The sequence below is a fragment of the Eleutherodactylus coqui genome, chromosome 9, assembly GCF_035609145.1.
Source record: "Eleutherodactylus coqui strain aEleCoq1 chromosome 9, aEleCoq1.hap1, whole genome shotgun sequence".
Classification (NCBI taxonomy): Eukaryota; Metazoa; Chordata; class Amphibia; order Anura; family Eleutherodactylidae; genus Eleutherodactylus; species Eleutherodactylus coqui.
In genome coordinates, this window is record NC_089845.1 from 123,646,160 (window position 1) to 123,670,207 (window position 24,048).

The 24,048-nt window shown below is 46.4% G+C and overlaps 1 protein-coding gene across 3 annotated transcripts in view; it reads right to left on the bottom strand.

The window, feature by feature from the left end:
* The window catches only part of WWP1 (WW domain containing E3 ubiquitin protein ligase 1), a 113,257-nt gene that overhangs the window by 57,201 nt on the left and 32,008 nt on the right, over nucleotides 1–24,048 (bottom strand). For all 3 annotated transcript variants that reach the window (XM_066578450.1, XM_066578448.1, XM_066578449.1), the window contains exon 2: nucleotides 17,064–17,149. In XM_066578450.1, the coding sequence (XP_066434547.1) occupies nucleotides 17,064–17,130 (67 nt within the window). In that variant the 5' untranslated portion in view covers nucleotides 17,131–17,149. The remainder of the gene's footprint in view (nucleotides 1–17,063; nucleotides 17,150–24,048) is intronic.

Genomic DNA, 24,048 nt, shown 5'->3' on the forward strand with positions numbered 1-24,048 from the left:
GGAAGAAGCTATGTAGTTTATTAATGGCATTTTTTTTTCTTCTTACTTTATACGACTATTTGATTGCTTTCTATTTCATTTTTTGTGAGAAAGGAGATGAAAAATTAGCAATTTTTGCTTATAATGTATGCAGAATTATTTTTCTTAGCCTTTCACGATATTGTTTAGGTGCTGCAGTTCCACTGACCGTGGCATCTAGAGAGTTAAAAGGCCTCCGTACCCAGCAATGAGTGCAGGAGCCCAGGTGACAGCGGAGTTCCTGCTATACCCTGTACGGGACACCTGATGCAGCGTCGTAAAATGAAGAAAGCCTGCAGCTCACTGCCGCAAGACGGCTTCTAGGCAGTCACTAATGGGTTAAGCCTCAGTGATAAGTATTCGTTCTCGTCACATGAACACTCCAAATGAGTGCCTGTGGGGAATCCTACTGATGGGATCTGAGCTCATGTATTGGCATGGTGCAGATAACCCCGTCATGAGATGTTCATGTGACTGTGTGAATGAAGCCTGAATCGGGCCGTACACATAAGGGGCTATTCACATATAGGTTTTCTGTTCCATGGGGCAAAGCTCTAAAATCTATCCATAAACCCCCCCTTGCACTTGGCATATGCCAGAAGAGTACTATTGTATGCAGTCTTCCCATGGAAGTCAATGGTCGACATACAGCAGCGTATGCTGGAGGCCAATCTCCGGGACTACTCCCAACGTATACCTCCGGCAGACGGGAAAGAAAGACGGAGGTGAAAGAAGGCTTACAAGGGTTGTCCCATTGCCAGAAGTATGGCATTAAATGTGCCAAAACAAAAGTAGCGCTACTTACCTGATCTCTGCCTCAGATGTCGAATACTGCCGCCCTATAATCTGCCCGGTCTTTTTTGTGGAATGGATACCACCTGGACGCTGCTGCAGCCAATCAGTTACGTGTTCTCCTGGTATCACCACTCAGATGCTGGGAACAGTGATGCTTGACTGTTGTGGCCTCTGATTGGCTGCAGCGAGCAGATGGAAGCCGCCCCATAACAAAGATCGTGAGTAGAGCTGGATCACCATGGTAGAGAACAGGGAAGTAGCGCTGTATTGGCGGCCTCCTGACTGTTCCTCAGCAGCAGACATCAGAGAAAGTGACCAAGAACGTTGGATGTCAACATGTACAATCCTCTGGTCCTGAGGTGTCAGAGGTCTGGCAATGGCATATGAACACAACCCCCCCCCTTTCCCCATTAAATAAACCCGTACCTTTAGCCAGGTGTCTCAAAGTTGGGGTCGGCCAACTCAACTGCCCATGTAAAATCAGCTAACTTCATCATCGATCTGGGATACTATAGGGCGCGGCATACAGATCCCTATACACAGAGCAGCTATAACACTTCCCTATATAGCCTGCGGATGGGTATCGCCTGGATTTACCATTATTAAATACTATTGGATGATCCATCATCAGGATAGGTCATGAATAGTTGATCGTCTGGGGTCCATCACTTGGGACCCTGACTGATCAGCTGAGCGGGCGCATACTGTTGGCACCTTTAAATACACAGAGGTCAGAGTGGAAGCAGCAGAAGTCTCTCTGTGTAGTGGCCGCTGCTTGTAACTGCAGGCACAGCTCTCAATTAAATCACCACGAACCGTGCCTGCAGTTACAAGCGCTGGCCACTACATCAGCATGCCCCCCCCCCCCGCCCCTCAGCTAATCTGTCGGGACCCCGGCCGATCAATTATTGAGGACCTATCCTGATGATGGCTCATCAGTAGTATGCTCCCTGGAAAACCCCTTTAAGCTTCTTTCCCTTTCCAACTTCGAGCTGAACACCGACAATCTTGTTGCTAGAGATACAACGGGTGCGATTCCAGTCCTCAGGGACCACCAACAGGTCATGTTTTCAGGATATCCTATAGTAAGACCACCTGTGGCAATGTCAGAGGCCCCGACAATAATTACATCACTTGTGCAACACTGAGGGAATCCTGAAGACCTGACCTGTTGGGCTCAGCTGGGGACTGAAGGGATACAACAAGGACGCCGGAGGAGGCTGTCAGACGGCACCTTCCCATCAGCAGACATAATCGGGCATGTCATATTACTCATTTACTTACAAGCACCGTTTCCACTGAACTGAAGGGGGAAAAAAAAAAAATAGAGGAAGTCGGACCGACAGGAAACGATCCGCGCTTTTCTCCGTCTCTCGCTATCGGATTAATTCTATTTGTGTAAAAACAAAGTGAGGTGTAGAAACTGGATGGACGAGATCGTTATCTGTACCGTCTGTAGTGCGCAAAACTAATTATTCATTTTGTATTAACTCGGATAATCACAGCGCCGTCATTAGGTACGTTAACCTCTTCAAGGCCAAGCCTGCCCATGCCAAAACTAGTAGATCCAATCACCACCCTAGGGTGGGCTAACAGAAAATGCACCCACCTAAGGGCAGAGGCCCGGGCACAGGAGCCACGAAGCATGGCACCCCTCTGTTCTCGCTAGGGCTCACAACACATCAGAATTGTTTTATATACCCATTTATTGGGGTTTGTTCAGAGTTTGCAGTAGAATTTTCTGCATGGACTCTGCGGCTCTCTAGCACGGATCCAAGTGCAGATTTAGCGCCGTCAAGGGACAAAATCCACGTCTGGGAAAATTGCGTTTCAGTGTCAAGATGTGGCAGGCCAGGTCTTGATGCAAATTTTCCGCTTCGGACGAGGAAGAGGTGGAATTCAGGAGGAAGATTCGACCGTCTGAACAGACCCTGCAGGTAGCCCGGACCGTGGGTTTTTCATCACATATTGTACTTTACGTATTTCGGTGTAACGGCGGGCTGATTTGAGTTGCATAGATTTATTAAAATGCCAAAATTGTGGAAAATTCTTAAAATGTTTTTTTTTTCTTCAACTTTCATATGACAAATACGTACATACTTACATATGGTTAATAAAGGGGCAAGCAAAAGGGTTAATAAGGGAGAGTTTGCAAGTTACCTGAAATTCATTATTTTATGGTACATAAAGGGGTTTTTGAAGACTTGAAGATAGTCCAGCAATAGAAGATTGATAGAGGGTCTGACACCCAACACCCCCGCCCATTAGCTGATTGCTGAGGCCTTGGTGCTACTGAACAGAGCTGCTATATGATGAAAACACTAGAGATGAGCGAACGTACTCGGTAAAGCACTACTCGTCCGAGTAATGTGCTTTATCCAAGTACCTCCCCGCTCGTCCTGAAAGATTCGGGGAGCGCCGCGGAGCGGGGAGCTGCAGGGGAGAGCGGGGAGGAACGGAGGGGAGATCTCTCTCTCCTTCTCTCCCGCCCGCTCTCCCCTGCTCCCCGCCGCAACTCACCTGTCAGCAGCGGCGCTCCCCGAATCTTTCAGGACGAGCGGGGAGGTACTCGGATAAAGCACATTACTCGGACGAGTAGTGCTTTACCGAGTACGTTCGCTCATCTCTAGAAAACACCATAGCTCCATAGTCCTGTAGCGAGGGAATGGATTGTGACTGCAGTTCCAATCCAGGCCACTACATTGTGTATAGCGCTGTGTGTTTTCCAGACACTAAAACAAGGCCTTTGGCGATCAACAAGGGTCTGCTGCTCTGAAGAACCTCTAATCTACTACTGATCATCTATCTTTATAGTTCATCCAAAGTTTAAAAAGGAGGTTTCTCCCGCTGTCCACAGAATAGGTCATCAACTGTTGATTGGTGGGGGTTCGTTGCTCAGCTGTTATAGGACCAGCAGGCATTGAATTCAATGGAAACAGAGCCTGTATTACCAACCTGGGCCACTGCGTTGTACACAAAGCTGTCAGTTTACAGTTCTATACACACACCGGCCTGGATAACAGCTGATCATCAGGGGGTGCCAAGTGGTGGCCCACCACCAGTCAATGGCGTTGGGAGTCACAAGTCTAATAGGCAGCTTCGCTCACCCTAATTTTAATGAATGTGAATTTACTTCTGAGACTTTCTGCTCTAGCTCTGATGACTATGCCGAGCCCCGCTGCACCAATAGCAGGCGGCACAATCAGTAGATCCCCGGCGATCAACTATTGATGACCTATCTTGAGAATACGTCATCAAAAGTATTTACGTGGAAACCCTTTAACAGCAGGCTCCATATACACTTTTTGCTTTAGGTAAATTTAAGAGGGTAATTTTAAAAGCAAAAAACAATATAATCTTTACCGTTCTGTGCCGATTCTAGTAGTCAACACCACCGTGCCATTTACTTCCTGCTGCTTATATAGCAATGAGGGGCCCCAGCAATATATGGTCCCACTTCCTTTTCTACTAGGTGGCTGAAATCAGTGCAGGACTCCCCTCTCCATACGAACTGAATTGCTCTATAACAAGTGGGTTGGGAATGGTCTTGGAAAGGGAGTGGTGGTAAGCAAATACCAGACCCTCCTGTCCTGGGTGTCAAAACCAGAATATCTGCTATAGTGCCCTACGTCTACTGTATGTATGCCACTAAGTCCCCTACTTGGGACATCCCTCTATGTCAAAAGTAGAGAGTAGCTGCAAACATTGACTTTCGCTCTGGCAGGCCCAGACAGTCATTAGAATGAAGCTAAGCTGTAATACGAAACATAGCCCACGAATAAGAGTGGCGCAGTTTGCAGAAGGAAAAAAAAAAAAAAAAAAAGATCCTTCTATTATGGAAACCCCTTAGCAATATTAAACAAATCCAGGAACCAGCGATGTCAGGGTAAGAGAACATGCAACATTTCTGTCTTTACTTTGAACTTCTTTTAGAGACTTCAACTCTGACTGTTAAAAGTCCTCTAGGAAATCATAAAAGAACTGCTGTGCTCAACAGAACGGAGCAGGAAGACATGAAGCGAGCTGATAAAACATATTCTGTTCCACCGCATGTCATTAAATAACAGATGGAAAACACAATGAAAAGGTAATGCGGACTGTTACCACACTAGCGGCCGGCTTACACTGCTGCGTGTATATGAACACATATCTCTCACTAGTCTATCTGTTGTAAGGGGCTTCTAAAAAGGGCTACAATGTTGGTATATTAATGGACTGTTAAATATGCCAAAAATTGCACCGAACTGTGCGAACCAAAATCTGCACCAAATTTTCTGCAGCAGTGCTAAGCACATTCCCTAAGAGCTGATTGGCTGATGGCCGAGCGCAAGGACTAAGTGAGTGAGCTCTGGTGCTGCTGGAGACTGCAGCAACTCTCAGGCAGCACCAACTGCATTGGTGCAACATAAAAAGATACGGCTGACAGAGAGCAAACCCAAGCAAAGCAAAGGGGAGCGAAGCCGATCCGAGTACCGGGGTGTAAAGAAGGCCCAAAGATCGACTCGAAGAATGATCGTGGAGGATTCTGCAGCTCTGAACAGGAAAGAGCTCAGCAGCATTGTTGAGGACACAGGAAGAAGAGATCAGAAAGGTGATCTGTAATAACTCGTAAGTGAGGCCGGCCTCAGTAAACCACTGTGCACACCATTAGGAATAATTAGTTAGCAGGCCTGCTATAGTAAGGGCTAACAATGCGAACATTATGCAAGCTTCTGGTGCTCAAATCCGGATCATGGACTGTAGTATACACAGAGACACTGCACATGTATTGAGAATCAGCTTCCCTTTAAAGATTGTGTGTTATCATACAAGTTGTGTGTTGCATTACACCATTTCTATCTCTTTGGTATGGTCTCATTAATTAATGAGTAACTGACACTGTCTACGGTTATTACGTGCCGTGAATAAATTATGGTTATTCTCATGTTGTAGCTAGCGGTGGATAGCGCCTAGGAACTCGTACGTTCAATTGCTTACTTTTTATTATACCATTATTCTCCTGCATTACTTTTAGTTCTTCGGAACGGAAGCCTAGAAGCATGAACGTAACCCGAATACACCAAACCGCAGCCACTCGTCATCACGGCTCCGCTACCAAAATCTGACAAGTTGGCGGCCAGAAATTATTTCATTTTTCTATAGAGAATTAGGAAATAAACTTCTTGGCTGCGACAAGCGGGGCGGCTAAAGGGTAAGAAGTGATTTTACTTGCAGGATGTGAGGCAGCGAAAAATGTAGTGAGGAAATTATGTCACAAACATATGATTTCCTGAGCGCTCGCTAAACTGTACATTAATCCACAGGATTATTTCTCTAACTTTCTGCAGAAGGAGGTTACAGCCGAATGTTCTGCACAAAACGTCTCCTGCTTACTTGTGCAGAAATCAAATCCTATGAAAAGACGACCTCCTCCTCCGAGGATGGCAGCTTGATTACAAAGAAAAAACAAAAACAAAAAAGACTAATAAAAGTTTAGAGATTATACAACAAGTAGAATCAAGAAGTCTGAATCAGGACATCTAGGAGTTAAAAAAAAAAACAAAAAAAAAAACACATTGGTCGCATAGTGTGTTCTATAACCAAAATTACTACTTTTTTTCAAATACACCCCCTCCCCCCCCCCCCCCTTTTTTTTCTTTTTTTAAACGCAGCAGACGTGACTTCTCATCCTCACCGTTTACCTTTGGTTGCTCCTGGACACGACCTCAAGTAGTTCTTCACTCTGGTCGTGCATGCTCCGATCATTCTGCCTTTAATCCCAGGGTGGGCATGAGCAGAGCAGGCTGTGTCTCTGCTCTCTCATCCCGCATTCAGTAAGCTCAACTCCCCCTCCTCTAAGGAAAAAGTAAAGTTTTGCATATGCACAGGTGTAAGAGGGTAGCAGTGACATACTTTCCCCTTACCGTGCAGCAGCTCAGGAGCCGCTTGTTAAGCTTTGCCCCCTTCTGGTCAGTGATGCAGCCAGAAGAGGCGGAAGTAGGCGCTTGCAAGTACCTGGAGAGAACTGCTGTTTATCCCCACTAGAGGGGGCTCCTAGCAATGCCAGCGCTGACCTGCTTGGTGCGTCAGCGCTGTGAAGCCACGCCTCTGCAGAGACAAGTGCATAAAATGGGCTACGCCCCAAGAGCTTACAGCAGCCATCTTGGTCAGCTAGATTTGTAGCAGCGTCACAGGAGCAGTAGTGTGAGCAGCACCTAGTGGAGGCCCAGCGGGCACAGGAGAGGCCCGAGACTCACATGGCGTTGGCCGTTCAGTGAGGTGACCAGGGTGCGGTCCCCATACTGAACAGCATGAAAGTTGGCCACTGTAAAAGGCCTGATGACCTGAGGGCCAAGAAGATGCCAAAAGGGCCGATGATCCAGGGGCAGAATATGATACAGCCCCGCGTGGAAAGAGAGGTAGTCGCCCTTCCTACATGGGACTCAGTCCTCAAAGCAGATGTCTTCTAAGGTCCCTGGCGCTAAGAGCTGCTAGACTTGCGAGACTGGTGCAACGAGACATTAGTGTGTGCACTCTATAGAGATATTGATGGACAAGTTTGGACTGGGCAAGCATCTCCCGGACAGAACAGTGACTCGTGGGGTATTGTGGCTAGTTTGATGTGCATGGTTAATATGTAAGGATATGCTACATGAATGTGCTAGGTTTCGTGGACACGGCCTTGTGAGTGGTGGCGTTACGTGTTGACAAAAGCCTACATGTATGGAGAGCTCTGTTCACATCTATGGTGTATTGAGACGTCAGCGATATACTCTGGCCACTATGGTGCGTGAGGCCATGAGTCACACCGCGGGCCTTCGACATATAGTATGAAGTACGAGAATGTAATACGGCGTACGAGGATGGAGTACTATAGGAATACTGCTAAGCCGTGATAGAGAGTTGAAGTGCCTTGTCTCACCCAGGCGTTCCCCTGGCATGGATATGTGAAAATACATTAGAAGTGTGGAGTCCAATTAAAGACACAGAACCTTAAGTGTGACACTCCGGTTAAGAATAAGACATTTAAGTACAGAGGACCCTCCTATGGAGCGACAAAGACAGTTTTTGAAAAAGTGCGGTTTCCGTCTGTCACCACCATACACACCACCACCACCTGCTTCACAGCTTTAAGAGATGTGGTTAAGTTTTAACTCCTAAAGAACATGGCCTACTTTGACTATAAGTGCGTCGTTTGTTGTTTTTTTTTTTTAATTTTTATCTCCGTGACTTTTTATTCTTGCGTCAACATGGCCGTATAAGGGCTCGTCTTCTGCGTGCAAACTGTAGTTTTTGTTGCTACAATTTCTGGGTGCATATAAGGTATTGTAATACTTTTATTAAAAAGAATTTATCGTAGGGCAGACCGAGAAAACACTTTTTTATCCCAAACAGTTTACGGTTTTTTTTGCTGTTCAGGATAAAATTGTGTGTTCGATTGCAGAGGTCACTACAGATAGCATAATTAGAGGTGTGCGTGGTGGTGGTGGGGTCTTCAATTTTTTTTTTCATACAAACAGGAAAGTGTGCAAAATAGGGGGGGGGAGGGGTTCGTTTAAACCACCATTTTTTTATTTTTTTTTAAATTTATCTCCTTGCATCTTTTATGTCCCTGTGGGGGACTTGCACCATAAAAGCTGTGATCGCTAAGATGATGCATTGCAGTACTTCTGTAGCTGTATAGCTCACAATAGCAATCACAGGCCATGGCCAGCCTGGATACCAGTGTATGGCATCTGGTTGCCATGGCAACCCATAGGCCCATCTGTGATTACATTGCCCTCCGTGATGTACTTTGATGACTGTGGGATAGCCCAAGCTCACTTCTGAGCTTGCTGTGCTGTTATGGGGTTAAAAGTTATTTTCTAACCAGACAGGCCCTTTAATGATGTCAGGAAGGTACTGGGCTTTTGGATAACCCCTTTAATGACAAATTCCATAGAGGTTAGAAGGATTTTCTCAGCCGATGCAGGCTATGGTGATGCTACATGCTTATTGGCCGCGTACTACATTCAGCAAGTGGTTGGGCGCCATGTGATGTGTACCGGATAGCTGGCCCTTGGTGCCATTTGTTCATTTCTAAACAGTAATAACAATCCAAGAACTGAGAATGTTTCACGTTCTGCGCCAAAACTAACAACGCTTTGGGCCGTTATTTCAGCATTCGGTTTCTCCCACATCACAGATCTGTTTGGGAGAGACTTCCGTGGCACTTCAGCTGAATGTCCTGGTGGAAATGGCAGCATCAAAATAGGAAGTTCAACTATATTGTCAAGTTGCTTGACTTCCCTTTAATATGCATTTTGCTAAGTTTTTGTTAAGCAGCAACATAATATACTGAGGACACAACTTTCAGTACTAGATCGGAGCAATGCTACACTAATACCCTCACCCCGTACACACTTGGTGTTCTGGATGTGGAGAGAGGAGAAAGCCACCGCCATATAACTCTAGCAGCTTATCTCTTTAAAAACAAAGGCTCAGGCAGATGAAAGCCAACTGCCTGATCCTTAAAGGGAAGCGTCACCTGCCTAAAGCACCATAAATTAGATCAGGTGATTGGGAACCAGGTGCTGCATTTTTAATACCCATTTAATTTCCGCCAGCTGACAATCCTATACTTTTCAGAGTCCCATGCGTGTACTTTCCCCACAGACGTGGCTAGGGGAGCGCTCACGGGACGCACACACTGCACAGGCACTGCGGGGACCAGGAAGCAGGCGAGTATGAAAATACCTCACCTGGCTCCCCATCACCTGCCCTAACAGCACCATAAGTTAGTTTATGGAGCTTTAGGCAGGTGACCACTTCCCTTTAACCCCTTAAGGAACAGGCTGTTTTGTACCTTAAGGACCAGACACTTTTTAGGGGTTTTCCTTTAGCTACCAAAATTATTTTTGCTGCGCCTTTTTTTTTCCATGACGTATATGGTGATTTTTTGAATATCTTTTTCACTGACTTTTCCCGTTTTTTTAGCTTTTTACCCCCAATAAAACTAAACAATGATTTTTTTTTAACATTTATAGTTATTTTTTTATTTAGTATATTTATGCTAAAATAAAGTATGGGGATGGGTTCCACTATTTGTTTCGGACGTTTTGATATATAATATGTATGGCTTTGGTTTACAGGCGCATACGGCGATGGTTTTGGTTGGCGTCGGCTTTAGGTTATTTTCTTTCTTATGTATGTACTGTTGTTTCGTTACTTGTGTATGTAATTATGTTTTTTTACTATCTATGTCTCCCATGACATCATATAAGACCCATGAGACTTTATTTTTATTTTGACACTTTCCCACTTTAGCTGAGGCATCCATAGGAGCCCCAGTTACAGGGTAAAGCAACCCCTGTAGTGACATTAGTCACTGGCAGAGCTGGCCAGGGTCTAGTATGACCTTTCAGCCCTGTTGTAGCAGGGAACCCCGGCAGTCACATGACCCCCCAACTCCCATATCGGAAGAAACCTTTTTACTTTAACTTTCTAGTACACAGTGCTCATTGAGCACTGTGTACTCAGGGAAGGAAAAGGTAGGAAGGGTTAAATACCTCTCCTACCTTCTCCTCTGGGTTGTCAGCTGATACTAGCAGCTGAAAGCCCTTCCTGCCTCTGATTGATTGCAGAGTAAGGAGGCTTAAAGCACTACCATATTTTTACCATTAAGCCCAGGACCAGGCGCTTTATATTTACCGCACCTGGTCCTTAGCGGGTTAAGGTACCTTTACACGGGTTAATCATCCGAATAATTGCTGGAAACAGCGAACTTGTGCGAAAGTCGTCCCACGTACATCAAGTCGTTGACAGCGCACTGAGCAAGAAATGGCTCAATTACTTGTCGGAGTGGCTTGGTTTTTAGCAGACTGTCGGCCCGTGTAAACAGGAGCCACTCAATCTTTGGCCGACTGCCTGTTTGCAGTAAATGCAGCCAGGCGGGTCGGAGGGATCTCCAGCTCGTTCTCCCTGTAAAAGCATAGCAGCAATAGTCGGTGGGACAGCTGCTAAAGGAGCCTTCAGTCCCCCCAATATTTACTGCCAGAAGCCTCCCTCCCACCTCCACTTTAGATTATAGTCAAAACCAGCAGTTTGGCCAATACACATCTAACATGTATACTTTAAAGCATTTTTTCAGTGACTGTAAGGCCATGTTCACATGGGGCAGATTTGCCATGGATTTTCATATAGACCCTCCGCACAGAAAACCCGCTGCATTTAGGCCTCATGTCCACGGGGAAAATCAGGCCCGCTACGGATTCTACATGGAGAATCTGCAGCGGGTCCCTCCTGCCCCGCGGACATGAGCGCTGAAAATAGGAATTTAAAAGAATTTACTCATCCGGAGCGGGCGTGGAAAGTCTTCTCTTCCTCACGGCCGGATCTTCTTTTTCGGCCGGCGGATGAACTCGTCACACCGGCGGCACGTCGCCGACGTGCCGGGCACATCCGCCGAGCCGAAGCAAGAAAGATCCGGCCGTGAGGAAGAGAAGACCTTCCCCGCCCGCTCCGGATGAGTAAATTCTTTTAAATTCCTATTTTAGGTCTCCCGCGGATCCGGACGGCTTCCATAGGCTTCAATAGAAGCCCGCGGGAGACCTGCACGAAAATGGAGCATGGTCCAGATTTTTTCATGCTCCATTTTTAAAAAATCCCTTTTATTGACCATCCGCGGGTATTTATCTACCCCGCGGGTGGTCAATGCATCCCTATGGGGTGCGGATCCGCGGGCAGGAGAAGAGTTAAAATCTGCTGCGGATTTTAATTCTTCTTTTGCCCGTGGACATGAGCCCTTACTGTAGCAGAAAAGTGGACAACAGTTTGAAGATCTTGTCTATGCTTAGGCCCCGTGCACATGGGCGGAAATTCCGCGGCAGGATTTCCTGCAGAATTTCCGCCCGTGGAAGCTGCCATAGGATTGCGCTAGAAAACGCAATCCCAGGCAGATGGATGCGATTTGTCTGCATGAAATGATGCGCAGAAAACAAAATCGGCATGCGCTATTTCTGTGCGGGCCGGCGGCTCCGGTCTGCGCATGCGCCGGCTGCCCAGCAGCTGGCACATCAAAGAGCCGGAACCTCGGGAGCAGGTGAGTGCCGCGCTGGTCTCTGCAGGGGCTCGGGTCCCGCTGCGAGAATTCTCGCAGCCGGATCCAACCCAGCCGTCTGCAGGCAGCCTTGCAAAAATAATGAAAATCTGCTTCCGAAACCAACCAGCAGAGCGGGTTTGGATCCGCAGTGTGACAATTCTAGCACCAGATTATTGGGTGGAATGAAGTGAGGGGATAAATTCTGCACCAAATTCCACATCAAAAACAGAATTTAAAAAAATTGTGTTTTGTGATGCGGATCTGTTGCAGAATGTCCACAGTCTGCAGCAAGTTCTGCACTAAGAAGAAATTTGCTGTTATCAGTGAACCACTCAAGGACCCGCAGAAGCTGCACTAGGGCCCTTCTAGTGCCTTTCACACAAGAGTTTGTTTGTTGGCTTTGGAATGTGACAAGGAGAAGTAGCTAAATGTGATTGTTCCCAGCAAGAGAAACCACGTAATCTTGTAGATATGATACCTTTTAATGGCTAACAAAAATACATGATGTTATAGCGAGCTTGCGAACCAACGCAGGGCTCTTCTTCAGGCTTATGGATTGGATCTGAAGAGGCATGGATATTTATACATACCGTATATACCGGCGTATAAGACGACTTTTGAACCCCGAAAAATCTGCTCTGCAGTCGGGGGTCGTCTTATGCGCCGGTAATACAAAAAAAAAAAAGTGTAAAAAAAAAAATCATTACTCACCTCCCCCGGCGTTCTGTCGCGCTCCGGCAGGATGTCGCTCGCTCCTCGTCCCCGGCACAGCATTGCTTTCTGAATGCGGGGCTTGAAATCCCCGCTTCCAGAAAGCTAATACACACGCCGTCAGCCGGTACAGCTATTCAATGACAGCATTGAATGGCTGTGATTGGCTGAAGGCGCACGTTGCTTCAGCCAATCACACCCATTCAATGATGTCATTGAATAGTGTGATTGGCTGAAGCCACGTGCGCCTTCAGCCAATCACAGCCATTCAATGCTGTCATTGAATAGCTGTACCGGCTGACGGCGTGTGTATTAGCTTTCTGGAAGCGGGGATTTCAAGCCCCGCATTCAGAAAGCAATGCTGCGCCGGGGACGAGGAGCGAGCGACATCCTGCCGGAGCGCGACAGAACGCCGGGGGAGGTGAGTACAGATTTTTTTTTTCTCCACTGTAATACCGGCGTATAAGGTGACAGTTGGGGGGTCGTCTTATACGCCCCGTCGCCTTATACGCCGGTATATACGGTACTTATGACAAGGCACAGATATGGATGTGATTGGTTCGCACTTGAAAGGAATTCTGCAACAGCAAACAAACTTTTTTTGTCTAGGCACTGATAGTGGAGTGAAAGTTTTATGGTCCCTAAATTACTGTTGGGGGGGGGGGGGGGGGAGATAGTCAGGCTAGAAATGCTTCAAGAGGTACACTGACATTTTAACTAAACACTGATAAGGGAGTGAAAGTTTATGGTCCCTGAATTACTGTTGATGGGCATCTTATCTGTGCAATAAATGTCTCACACTTCCCATTCACGCATAAATCCTGGGGAATAATTTAACCCAGTATTCAGCGTGTCAAAGGTTGTTATCAATTTATATTCCCAAATTCTTCTGTGGTTTTGGGACTTGAAACCACCCTTCAATATCAAAACTCTCATATCTCCTATGTCATGTCCACGGTTAGAGAAGTGCTCGGCCACAGGCAATTCTCTTTTTCTGTGGCGGTGAGATCTCATCCTTGCTTTCAGTTTCTGTCCTATTTCTCCGACATGAAGACCCCCAACAGGATATTTACTGCACAGGCTCAGGTACACAACAACATCAGACGTGGAACATGTTGGGGGTCTTTATGTTGGAGAAACAGCACAGAAACTGAAAGCAAGGATGAGATCTCATCGCCACACGATTAAACACAGAAAAAGAGAATTACCTGTGGCCGAGCACTTCTCTAACCATGGACATGACATATGAGATATGAGAGTTTTGATATTGAGGGATGGTTTCAAGTCACAAAACCATAGAAGAATTTGGGAATATAAATTGATAACAACCTTTGACACGCTGAATACTGGGTTAAATGGTTCCCCAGGATTTATGCGTGAATGGGAAGTGTGAGACATTTATTATACAGATAAGACCCCCATCAACAGTAATTCAGGGACCATAAACTTTCACTCCCTTATCAGTGTTTAGTTAAAAATGTCAGTGTACCTCTTGTAGCATTTCTAGCCTGCCGACCTCCCCCCCCCAACAGTAATTTAGGGACCATAAAACTTTCACTCCGCTATCAGTGCCTAGACAAAAAAAAGTTTGTTTGCTGTTGTAGAATTCCTTTTTAAGTGCGAACCAATCACATCCATATCTGTGCCTTGTCATAAGTATGTATGTTATAAGTGTGTATAAATATTCATGCCTCTTCAGATCCAATCCATAAGCCTGAAGAAGAACCCTGCGTTGGTTCGGAAGCTCGCTATTATTACATCATGTATTTTTGTTAGCCATTAAAAGGTATCATATCTACAAGATTACGTGGTTTCTCTTGCTGGGAACAATCACATTTTGCTCTACTGGCTAACACGGTACCAGATCTTCGTTTTCATTAAGGAGAAGTAGCTCACACAGAGGCTGGCAAGAGGGTGAATGAAGGGTTATACTACCTTTACATGGGACGAATGTCGGATGCTTAGTGGTCCCACAGACGACTATCTCTCCTGTGCTTTCACAAAGGAGCGATGGTGGTTCTGTGGAACGGAGACCCGGCTGCTGCCTCCATTCACTGCAAACACATAGCTGTTCATAGAAGAACTGTCTGTTCGCACGCGTGGATGAGTCGCTGAGTTTGTAACTAAAGAAAAACATTCGACTTCAACGACCAGCGAGCGATTTGTTGCCCAGTGCCCTGTCCACAGCCGTGTCTACACGTGACGGTCATCGCCCGAAACTAGTCCGGAATTTTGCCGCGACAAATCAACCTGCGACCGCTAATCCTGGGATTAGCCAGCCAAGTGGATGAGATTTCTCAGAAACTTCGTCCACACGGGACGGCGAATCCGTCATGGCAAAGCCGGCCGCAGCATGTCCATTCTTTTTTTATTTGCCATTGCGGCTGCACTCTCCTCTATGGGAGCGCTAGCCACAATGGAAAAGCTTGCGGCCAAGCTGCTCCAAAACCCGCAGCGAAGTGCCGCAGGTTTTGAAGCAGCGCTTTCCCGGCGGGAGTCTCGCGGTTTTCCACTGCAACCAGACCGCGAGATTTCCGCCGGGAATACGCCACGTGGGAACCCAGCCTTAGTCTCTGACCTACCAATACTTTGAGTGTTGATGCGCTTGACGGCACACAGTCCGTGATCATCATCTTCCATTGCAATTTACCTAAATAGTCATGGACACATGTTTATAGAATGACATGCGTTCTTGCCATGTGCCACCAATCACCATAGATTATCTTGGCGTGTACGCACGCGTAATATGTGCCTAATTAACGCAGGGCGCAATTTTCACGCAAGTAATACATGCACAAAAAACACAAAAAAACGTAAGTGTGAGCGGCCCAATAGAAATCAATGGGCTATTGGCCTCACGCTCCTATGAGAGAGGCTAAAGCTATTGTAGAAATACAACAACTCCATGTAACGTTTAAGGATTAAATCATAAGTTTAATCAGCAGTAAACAGGGGGCGCTCTACCACGGACGTACAACGCTGTAAAGGATTTCGTTCCATAAAAGGCATTAGAATCAAATTAAGCTTCTGGTTGTTGCGCTGAAAAGCAAACATACAACGTTCCTGAATGATTGACCAAGACTGGCCTTACATTGACTAACGCTCACGCGGAAGGCAGGACATGATCGTTAATGGCAAACTAGCTGCTCTCAGCGCTCTGCAGTGTCATCATCAGAGCGTCCAAATAAGGCAGGGGAAAACACATAAAAGGGGGATTTGGGCCAGAAACATCACGTATCCACTGGATGGGCGAGAAGGGCTAGATCCCTGGTGGTCCGACCGCTGGGACCACAGGATAGAGCAGAGGAACCTGGTTAGCTTCAGGTGGAATAAAGTGACGGTCGAGCGCGACTCCTGCCATTCCAGTCAAAGTCTAGATCACTGACGGAAACAGCAGAGCACCGAAGACTTCGGATGGAGCACATTGGACCCCTACTCCATTCAAACTCCTCTAGCCGTTCGAGCAGTCACTGAGGGTCCCAGAGATCAAACCCCCACCGATCTAGCATTTTTTACTTAACCAGCAGATAGGCAATAATAGTCTGTTCACATAGGCATCAGAGATCCATTCAGAGCCTTAGTCGGTGAATTCCGTTAAACTACGAGGACAAAAACCGCACAGACCCCATTATAGTCAATGGGCGCCTTTCCGTTGGGTCATAAGACAAATCGGGTGGACCAGTGGGTGCAGTTTTTCTGCTCCCATACCTGAGCAAATATGAACCAACCCGAAAAAGGGATATCAAGAGAATCTTATGCACCCAAACCCAGTCTAGGTTCAGCGGTGCTGCCATCTCCAGCTTTGGCCTGCTTCGCCCCACCACTACAACAGAATTTAAGTAAGCGAGTTCGTCAAAAGTTTTTTTTTTTTTTTTTTTTTTTAAAACAGACTTTGCTCTCAGATAGAAAACAACTTGGAATATTTTGACAAACCTGCTTCTCTGATTCTGTCGATCACCCAACCATCCTCCCATCTTTAGCGTATGAACTGCAGTCAATAACTTAAATTCAAGAAAAAGTCATCTCTCAGTGATACGGGTGAAAAAAGTACCGATTCGACTCTAAGCAAGACAATTCCATGACAAAAAACTAAATTCCATGACTCATTAAATTCCAGGTTTTCCCCGACACGTATGAACCCTGCTGATCTATACCACACAATTCAGTGTTGGATCTGGGCCAGAAGTGGAGGTGGCCTCACCACTGGATCGGGACTATATGTGGTCAAGTATGATTCACCACATAACCCCTTTTAAAAGGGTTGTACCAAGATTACAAGTTATAACCTATCCTATGGGGAATAACTTTGCCGATCGGTGGGGGATCACCGGCTGAAGAACCACCGGCACTTGGGCGGCTCCAGATGTTGGAGACAAACGCCCCATTTATCAAGCACATGGCAGAGTCGTCAAGCATTAAACACCCAAGTAGAAACCGTGAAGGCCCGCAAACCGGTAAAAGGTAAATGCGTGCGTCTTACCTGTCACGTGCAGCTGTAGACCTTCATGACTATTTCTATTAGCCGACCCTGGTGAGGCTGTGGCCATGTCAGGTTACAGGTCAGGCCTAGGGAAGAAAAGCAGAATGTGAGATCGGCCCCAATATGAACAGGTCCGAGGCGGGTACGCTGCCAGCTTACCAATGCAGAAATCAGTCATGGGTGACAATCTCAAAGTACAGAGATAAAATCAAAGTACAGCAGCATGGAGAAAGACAGAAATAACAGCGCTTATTCCAACACGGATGAAGACGTCCGACCGCGGACAGCGCTGCCACGGCTGCAGCCATTAACAGATAGCAAGTATAGTCAGCCTGGGGGAGCAGATATACACACCACTTCCAGCAGCACTCCTTTAACCGATCAATCGGGGGGTATGAATGTGATGCCCGGGGAGGAAGAGCGATATATACATGTAAGATAACCTGCAGATATTATAAGAAGCCGCCACAGTGCAGCCATTTTGCATGATGATAGCTTACACTTTAACCCCTTAAGGATGCAGGATCCGGATCCCACCGTCTGACATATGAAGGACATACCAGACGTTTGTAAAAAGTTTAGTTACCCTTTTAAGTAAAACTTTGCTACATCCATTATCCTGCACTGCTGACTTTTTAGTGGTATTGCAAAAATCAGCGAAGCGTAAAACGCACGCCAATAAACCTGACGCATTTTAAGGCTGCCTAGTGGAAGCTTGCACTGTCTAATGGACTGTATTAATAAATCGGCACCGCTGATTGCAATACCACACTAGGCCTACGGATAAGAGCGGAGCTGTTCTACAAGAAAAGCAGAGCTATTTTTTCCTAATCCCCATCACTTGACCGTAACGCGATATTTCAGTTTTGCCCAAGTTACTCCGCCTCATCCGCTGCCCGTTTTACAATACAGCGACAATCCAATTTTCTTCTGGTTTCATTTGTTAAATCAATAGCCTCCCGTGTTCCTGGATATCTGCAAGTGTTGTCATCAAGAACCAATAAGACACCCGGTGATTCTCGCTTAAGAGCTGCGGACGCAATGTACCTGCCTGGAGCCAACATCCCATAATAATCATGTGTTACGGACGCTGGAATGGGAAATCGTGTTTGTTTTCAGGGCTTCACTTTAGTTCTGCGCTCACCGCATCCAGCGAGCAGGAGAGAACTAGACTTCCTGAGTACAGCAGAAAGTGCTGACAAGGCAGAAAAGCCCAAACTGCTTACAGCAGACTCAGGCATTCATTGCACTCCGTGACACCAAATCACGCTTGTAATCCTTTTTCTCAGAAATTTCAAACCAAAAATGTTGGTAAGTATTGAAAGAAAAAACAAGTTCATTAGATCCAGCAAAGGCATTAAAAAAAAGGCACACATTTATCACCTATTGCTTATTACCATTGAGATTAACATCGCCTTTGGAGACTGTTCACATCACATCAGAGTCCATTCGCCAAGAATGTTGCCACACACATACCTCTGCAGGCATCACCATAGACCAGGGATAAAAGGAAACACACTATGGAGGGAGGTCCCCTTATAGGCAAGAGCAGCTCCCATGCTACACACCAAGCCCGAACATGTACTATATACACTAGCCTACCAAAACTAATTGGATAGATGAGCAAGAATGAAAAGTAATATTTATTTACATGTGTTAATGCTTAGTGGGGCCCCTTTGGGCCTACTAACATTAGATATTCTCCGTGGCATACTTTCTATTAATGTCTGATGCACTTCAACTGGTATTTCCCTCCAATCATCCTGCAAAGGTCTGACAAGTTCTTTTAAAGATGGACGCTGTTCACATCGCCTTGACCAACGTTCCAGGTCATCCCAAAGATGCTCAGTAGGGTTCAGGTTGGGACTCTGTGCAGCTGGTCCAATCGTGGAACATCCATATCCTCAAACGATCATAAAACGGCGTTGGATTTGTGATGAGGCGCATTGTCTTGTTAGAAGTATGGCCGCCTATTCCTGGAGTATTACCACAGGAAAGTCTAGAAAGTCAATGTACACCTCCATGTTCATGGGTCTTTCCACTACAACCAACGGACTGACACCATGTCACGTAACACATCCCAAGACCATGATGGAACCTCCACTATACATAACTTGGCACAACAAAAGTCGTTCCTCCACACCCAGTTAGGTCCATCTGATTTGAAGATGGAGTAACGGGATTAGTCACCCCATAGAACATCTTCCATTGCTCAACTGTCCAATGACGACGCTCCTTGTACAATTGTAGATCAGCAGATGCATTGGCTTTCCATCACTTCTGCCTTTTAAAAGGGGCTTTTCCCTCTTGGGTGGGGAATAATTCCAAACCAGCTGAGTGATGGAAAAACATAAAAGAATAAGGAAAAAAGTAAAAATTTAACAAAGACCTCCACCCCAGCGGATGCCCCACCACACTGGTGGCCGGTCCCCCACTTATCTTCACTTTTGGCTGCAGCAACCATGACATCCCAACAGCAGGACATTGACTGCTGCGGTTAGTCACAGACTGAAGTGAGCCGGCACTTGGCTGCAGCGGTCACAGCTGACAATGATGATCCTGTATCGGGGAAGAACGGTTGAAGCGGAGGTCATTTGTACCCAATGCAGACTTAAAATCAGCTGTGAAAAGGCCAATTCAACAAGCGCCAATATTGTCAACTGGCACTTGTCAATTAGCTGCGGCTGGCCCATGCAAGATGGCCCTAGTGCAGTCGAACATTATTGTAGGTGTGCGCTAAGTGTGTGAGGCGCGGTATAGCCCCTAGAAAGTTTACAAAATTGTCTCATGTATGAGCTATGCTAAATGCAAGTAGTAAAGGCCTTCCAAGGTAAAGGGGTTATCTCCAAATTGTCTTACCGCCAATCCATGGGATAGGGAAATAGGTCTAATCAGTGCTGGTCTCACCTCTGAGACCTGAGGATGGGGGTCCCATGTCTCGCTTTCCTCCTCACTGAGGCTCGCTGCACCCCTTGCAGGGAGAAGGAAATAGAATGGAGCAGAGGTCCAGCATGCACAGTGCCCCTTCATTTCAATAACCAAACGCTTGTACTTGGCCATCTCCAGAAATCCCATTGAAGATCAATGAAGCGGGACGGTGAACACTCGACCGCCACTCCATTCAATCTCGTCCTCACTGCGAGAGGTGCAGCGAGCCTCGGCGAGGGAGAGAAGGAGACGTGGGAGCCCTTTCTCAGGATCGGTAGGAGACTCAGCGGTGAGACTCCAAATAATGAGACTTCTCGCCCATCCTATGGATTGGTGATAAAAGTTAATTTTGGGAGGACCACTTTAAGAGCCTATGTTGTTGCCGACTCCCTGAAGTGAGCTCCTCCATACTTGCACGCCCCCCCCCCCCCCCAGTAGAGAGGACAATGGCCTCTTAGTATTCAGGCTGATGTCACCACGTGTTGTGTCTGCACAAGGAGGAGTAAGAGGACATCAGATGGGACAGAGGACTCGGGGTGACGGCTCCCAAGTAACAGAGTTGTTATGAAGTGTTACCAACTATTAATAACTTTTCCCTGTGAGACGAGCTCGTGTTCTGGCATCATATTTATAGCCGGCGAGGGATGACAGGCTTCATCAAACCCATTAATAAATGATTTAGCATCACAGAGCGGCGAGATTTCAGATGCTGGAACAGATCCGTGCAGTCAGCAGAAGTTACCCTGCCTGGCATAGTATTTGTGTACATGGGTACCACCACGCACACCTGTAATAGGGGCTTCACTCCGTACAGCCAGTTTCAGGCCTCAGCGATATCGGCGCCAGAAAGTCACAGTGAAATCACATCGGTGTTCTGTGCGATATCCTGATTTTGTGTCGCTAATAAGTCATGTGACTTTGTAGCGCTCTTTTGCCGGGATTTTCGGGGGGTTGCTGGGGGCTTGAAATATAAGCTTTACCCTGAAAATAAACAATACATCAGCTATCAGGCGCTGTCCGCTCCGACGCACTTCTCTACATGTTCCCAACACACTTGCTTGTATTTTTCAGCCAACGCTTCCTGCAGCGCTCGCATTGAATGGCTATGATTGGTTCCCGAGCGCTGCGGCTCAGCCAATCAGGGCCAGCGCTTCCTGGAGGTGGGGTTTTTGTACCGCTGACTAGGAAGCACTGGCTGAAGACTACGGAAAAGCGTGTTGGGGACCTGCGAGGATAAGTGAGGCGGAGCGGACAGTGCCTGTTAGGTGATGTATTTTAGTTTTATGCACCTAGAGGTTATTTTAGGGGAAACAGTAGGATTTCCTACTGCAAAACCCTAAAACCCTCTAAATCTGGTGTGCATGTGTATTTGGGGGGGTGGGGGGGACGGACCCTCGGTTGAGTCTATTGTGCGTGTGTATTGAAAGGAAGGGGGCGGGGGGGGGGGGGGGGGTCAGAGACAAATTCGTGTTGTGGTGTCATGTGTGTCTGCACTTCATCATTGCTTGTCTACTTGCTGCCTATTCTATAAAGATCAGAATACTACTACCTGGAGAAGCGGTACGTCTGATGCGGCAGAACATTGCTGGAGATCCGCCTGCCTTTCTAGAAGAGTATAGAAGAGTAACATCACTACTTCAGACTCTGCACTCAGTTATGGTACTTTTACATGGGACGACTGTCATGCGCTTAAAAGGCATTTTGCCATTGCTTAAAGTTGCTTCCCAAGCACTGTCCTTCCTAGTGGCTGCTGCAACCAATCACTATCCACCGATTGGCTGCAGCAGCCACATGTCCTGGTCAGCAGCCACTAGGAAGAAGAGTGGTTTTGAGGCAATTTTAAGTAGCGAGAAACCCCTTTAAAGCCCCTGTCATCCGTCCCAATGACCGCCGCTCCTGAGCCTCTTTAGGAAGGCATACCATATCCCCTAAACCAAACCCCTCTGTACACTGCCCGATAACATGCTCCCAGACCTGCAATCCCTGCTAGCTGTAATCAACTGCCCCCTGCTGTCATACCAATTCCGCCACTATATGGCCTGACCATTGTGTATGTGTATAGTATCCCTCACTCTCCACCTCGCCATACCGTGCACATCTCCAGCCCCTTTACCCTCTGTATCACCCCATTACTGGTAGCATGTAAGCTCATTGGAGCAGGACCCTCACGCCTACTGTTTCCTGCAACTGATTACTAGATGTAACCGTGGTTTTGTTTCTGTTCCCCCTGTCTTGTAAGCGCTGCGGAATATGTGGGTGCTATATACATAAATATTACTACTACTACACGGGACAACAGTAATGGTTAACACTCTTGAGAGATTATTCGGGCGACTGTAGGCCCATGTAAAAAGTACCCCAATTTTCCTAATTTCTGCACTTGGGTATAAAACACCCTAAAAGTTTTACATAAATTAAGCTTAAGCCATTAAAGACCTTAAAGCCCAGCCGTATGTAAAATTACATCTGGGATTAAAGCCTCCTGCTTCTGCAATCAATCAGCAGCAGGAGGGGTTGTCAGCTGTTAGTCACAGCTGATAACCAGAGGAGGAGGGAGAAGTGGGTTTTAACCCTTTCTGCCTCCTCTCTTCAGTACACATCGCTTAATGAGCGCTATGTACTAAAAGTGAAAGTGGAAGTGTTTCTTCCACTATGGGAGAAGGCAGTCACGTGACTGTCAGGATTCCCTGCTACAGCAGAGCTGCAGGGTCCTAGAAGAACCTGATTAGCGCTGCCAGTGACTAATGTCACTACAGGTGATGTTTCTCCTTGTAACTAGAGATGAGCGAGTATACTCGCTAAGGACAATTGCTCGATCGAGAGGGAGAGAGAGATCTCCCCAGCTAAATCTTTGCTCCTGAGCGGGCAGGTACTCGCTAAGGGCAATGCTCGATCGAGCAATTGCCCTTAGCGAGTATACTCGCTCATCTCTACTTGTAACGGAGGCTCCTATGGATGCCTCAGTAGAAAAATGTCAAATAAAAAAAAAAAAAAAAAAAAAAACAAAAGAACGTGTGAATGTTCCCCAGAGGTTTTATATGATGTCATGGGGGGCATAAATAGTAAAAACAAAAATTACAGAAAAAAACAATATATACATAAGAAAGCCGACGCCAACCAAAACCGTTACTATATGCGCCCTGTAATCCAAAAGCATACATATTATATATCAAAAGTCCGAAACAAAATGAGGAACCCGTTCCCATAGTATATTTAGGCTAAAATAAAGTAATTAAAAAAAATAAATCTTTTTTTAGGTTTTTACCCCCAATAAAACTTAAAAAAAAAAACACAGGAAAAAAAAGTCAGTGAAAAAGATATTAAAAAATAGTCCTATATGTCACGGAAAACAACACACAGCAAAAATAATGTTGGTAGCTAAAGAAAAAAAAAATAGGGCAGTAAAACCACCACATGGGTAAAATCCCTAAAAAGTGTCTGATCCTTAAGGTACAAAACAGCCTGGTCTTTAAGGGGTTAAAAGCGATTGTCCCAAGGTTTTATCTTATCCTATGGATAGGGGTGGGTGATCAGTGAGAGTCCAGTTACTGGGACCCTCAGTCACAAGAACAGAGATCCCATGCTCCCCCTTATGAATGAAGACTTGGTTGAGCATGTGAGCCACCACCCCCCATTCTTATGCAGAAGACTGGCCAGCGCTGCTGTCACCGTCCCACACGGATGAAATGGCCGAGCGGATACACTGCTGCGCCATTTACACATGGCGAGACAGGACCCCCATTCTCATGACTGGCAGGGGTCCCAGCAGTCTCCAACTGATCACCCCTCATCCTCTATCCTGCTAATATGGGATACATTTAGATCTTGGCACAACCCCTATAAATTATGCATTATGGCAGCCATCACGATTATCAAGATCACTGCTTGATGTCTGTGAATGGGAACACTGTTTAAATCCAAAAAAGGAAAACCTTACAGCCTTAAAAAGGTTAACTTGTGTTATATGTGATGGCAAACCACTAGGATGTGTTATCACTAGGATCAGAGGGAGTCCAACTTCTGTGATCCATTCAGAGTGAACCATATTGTGCATTTT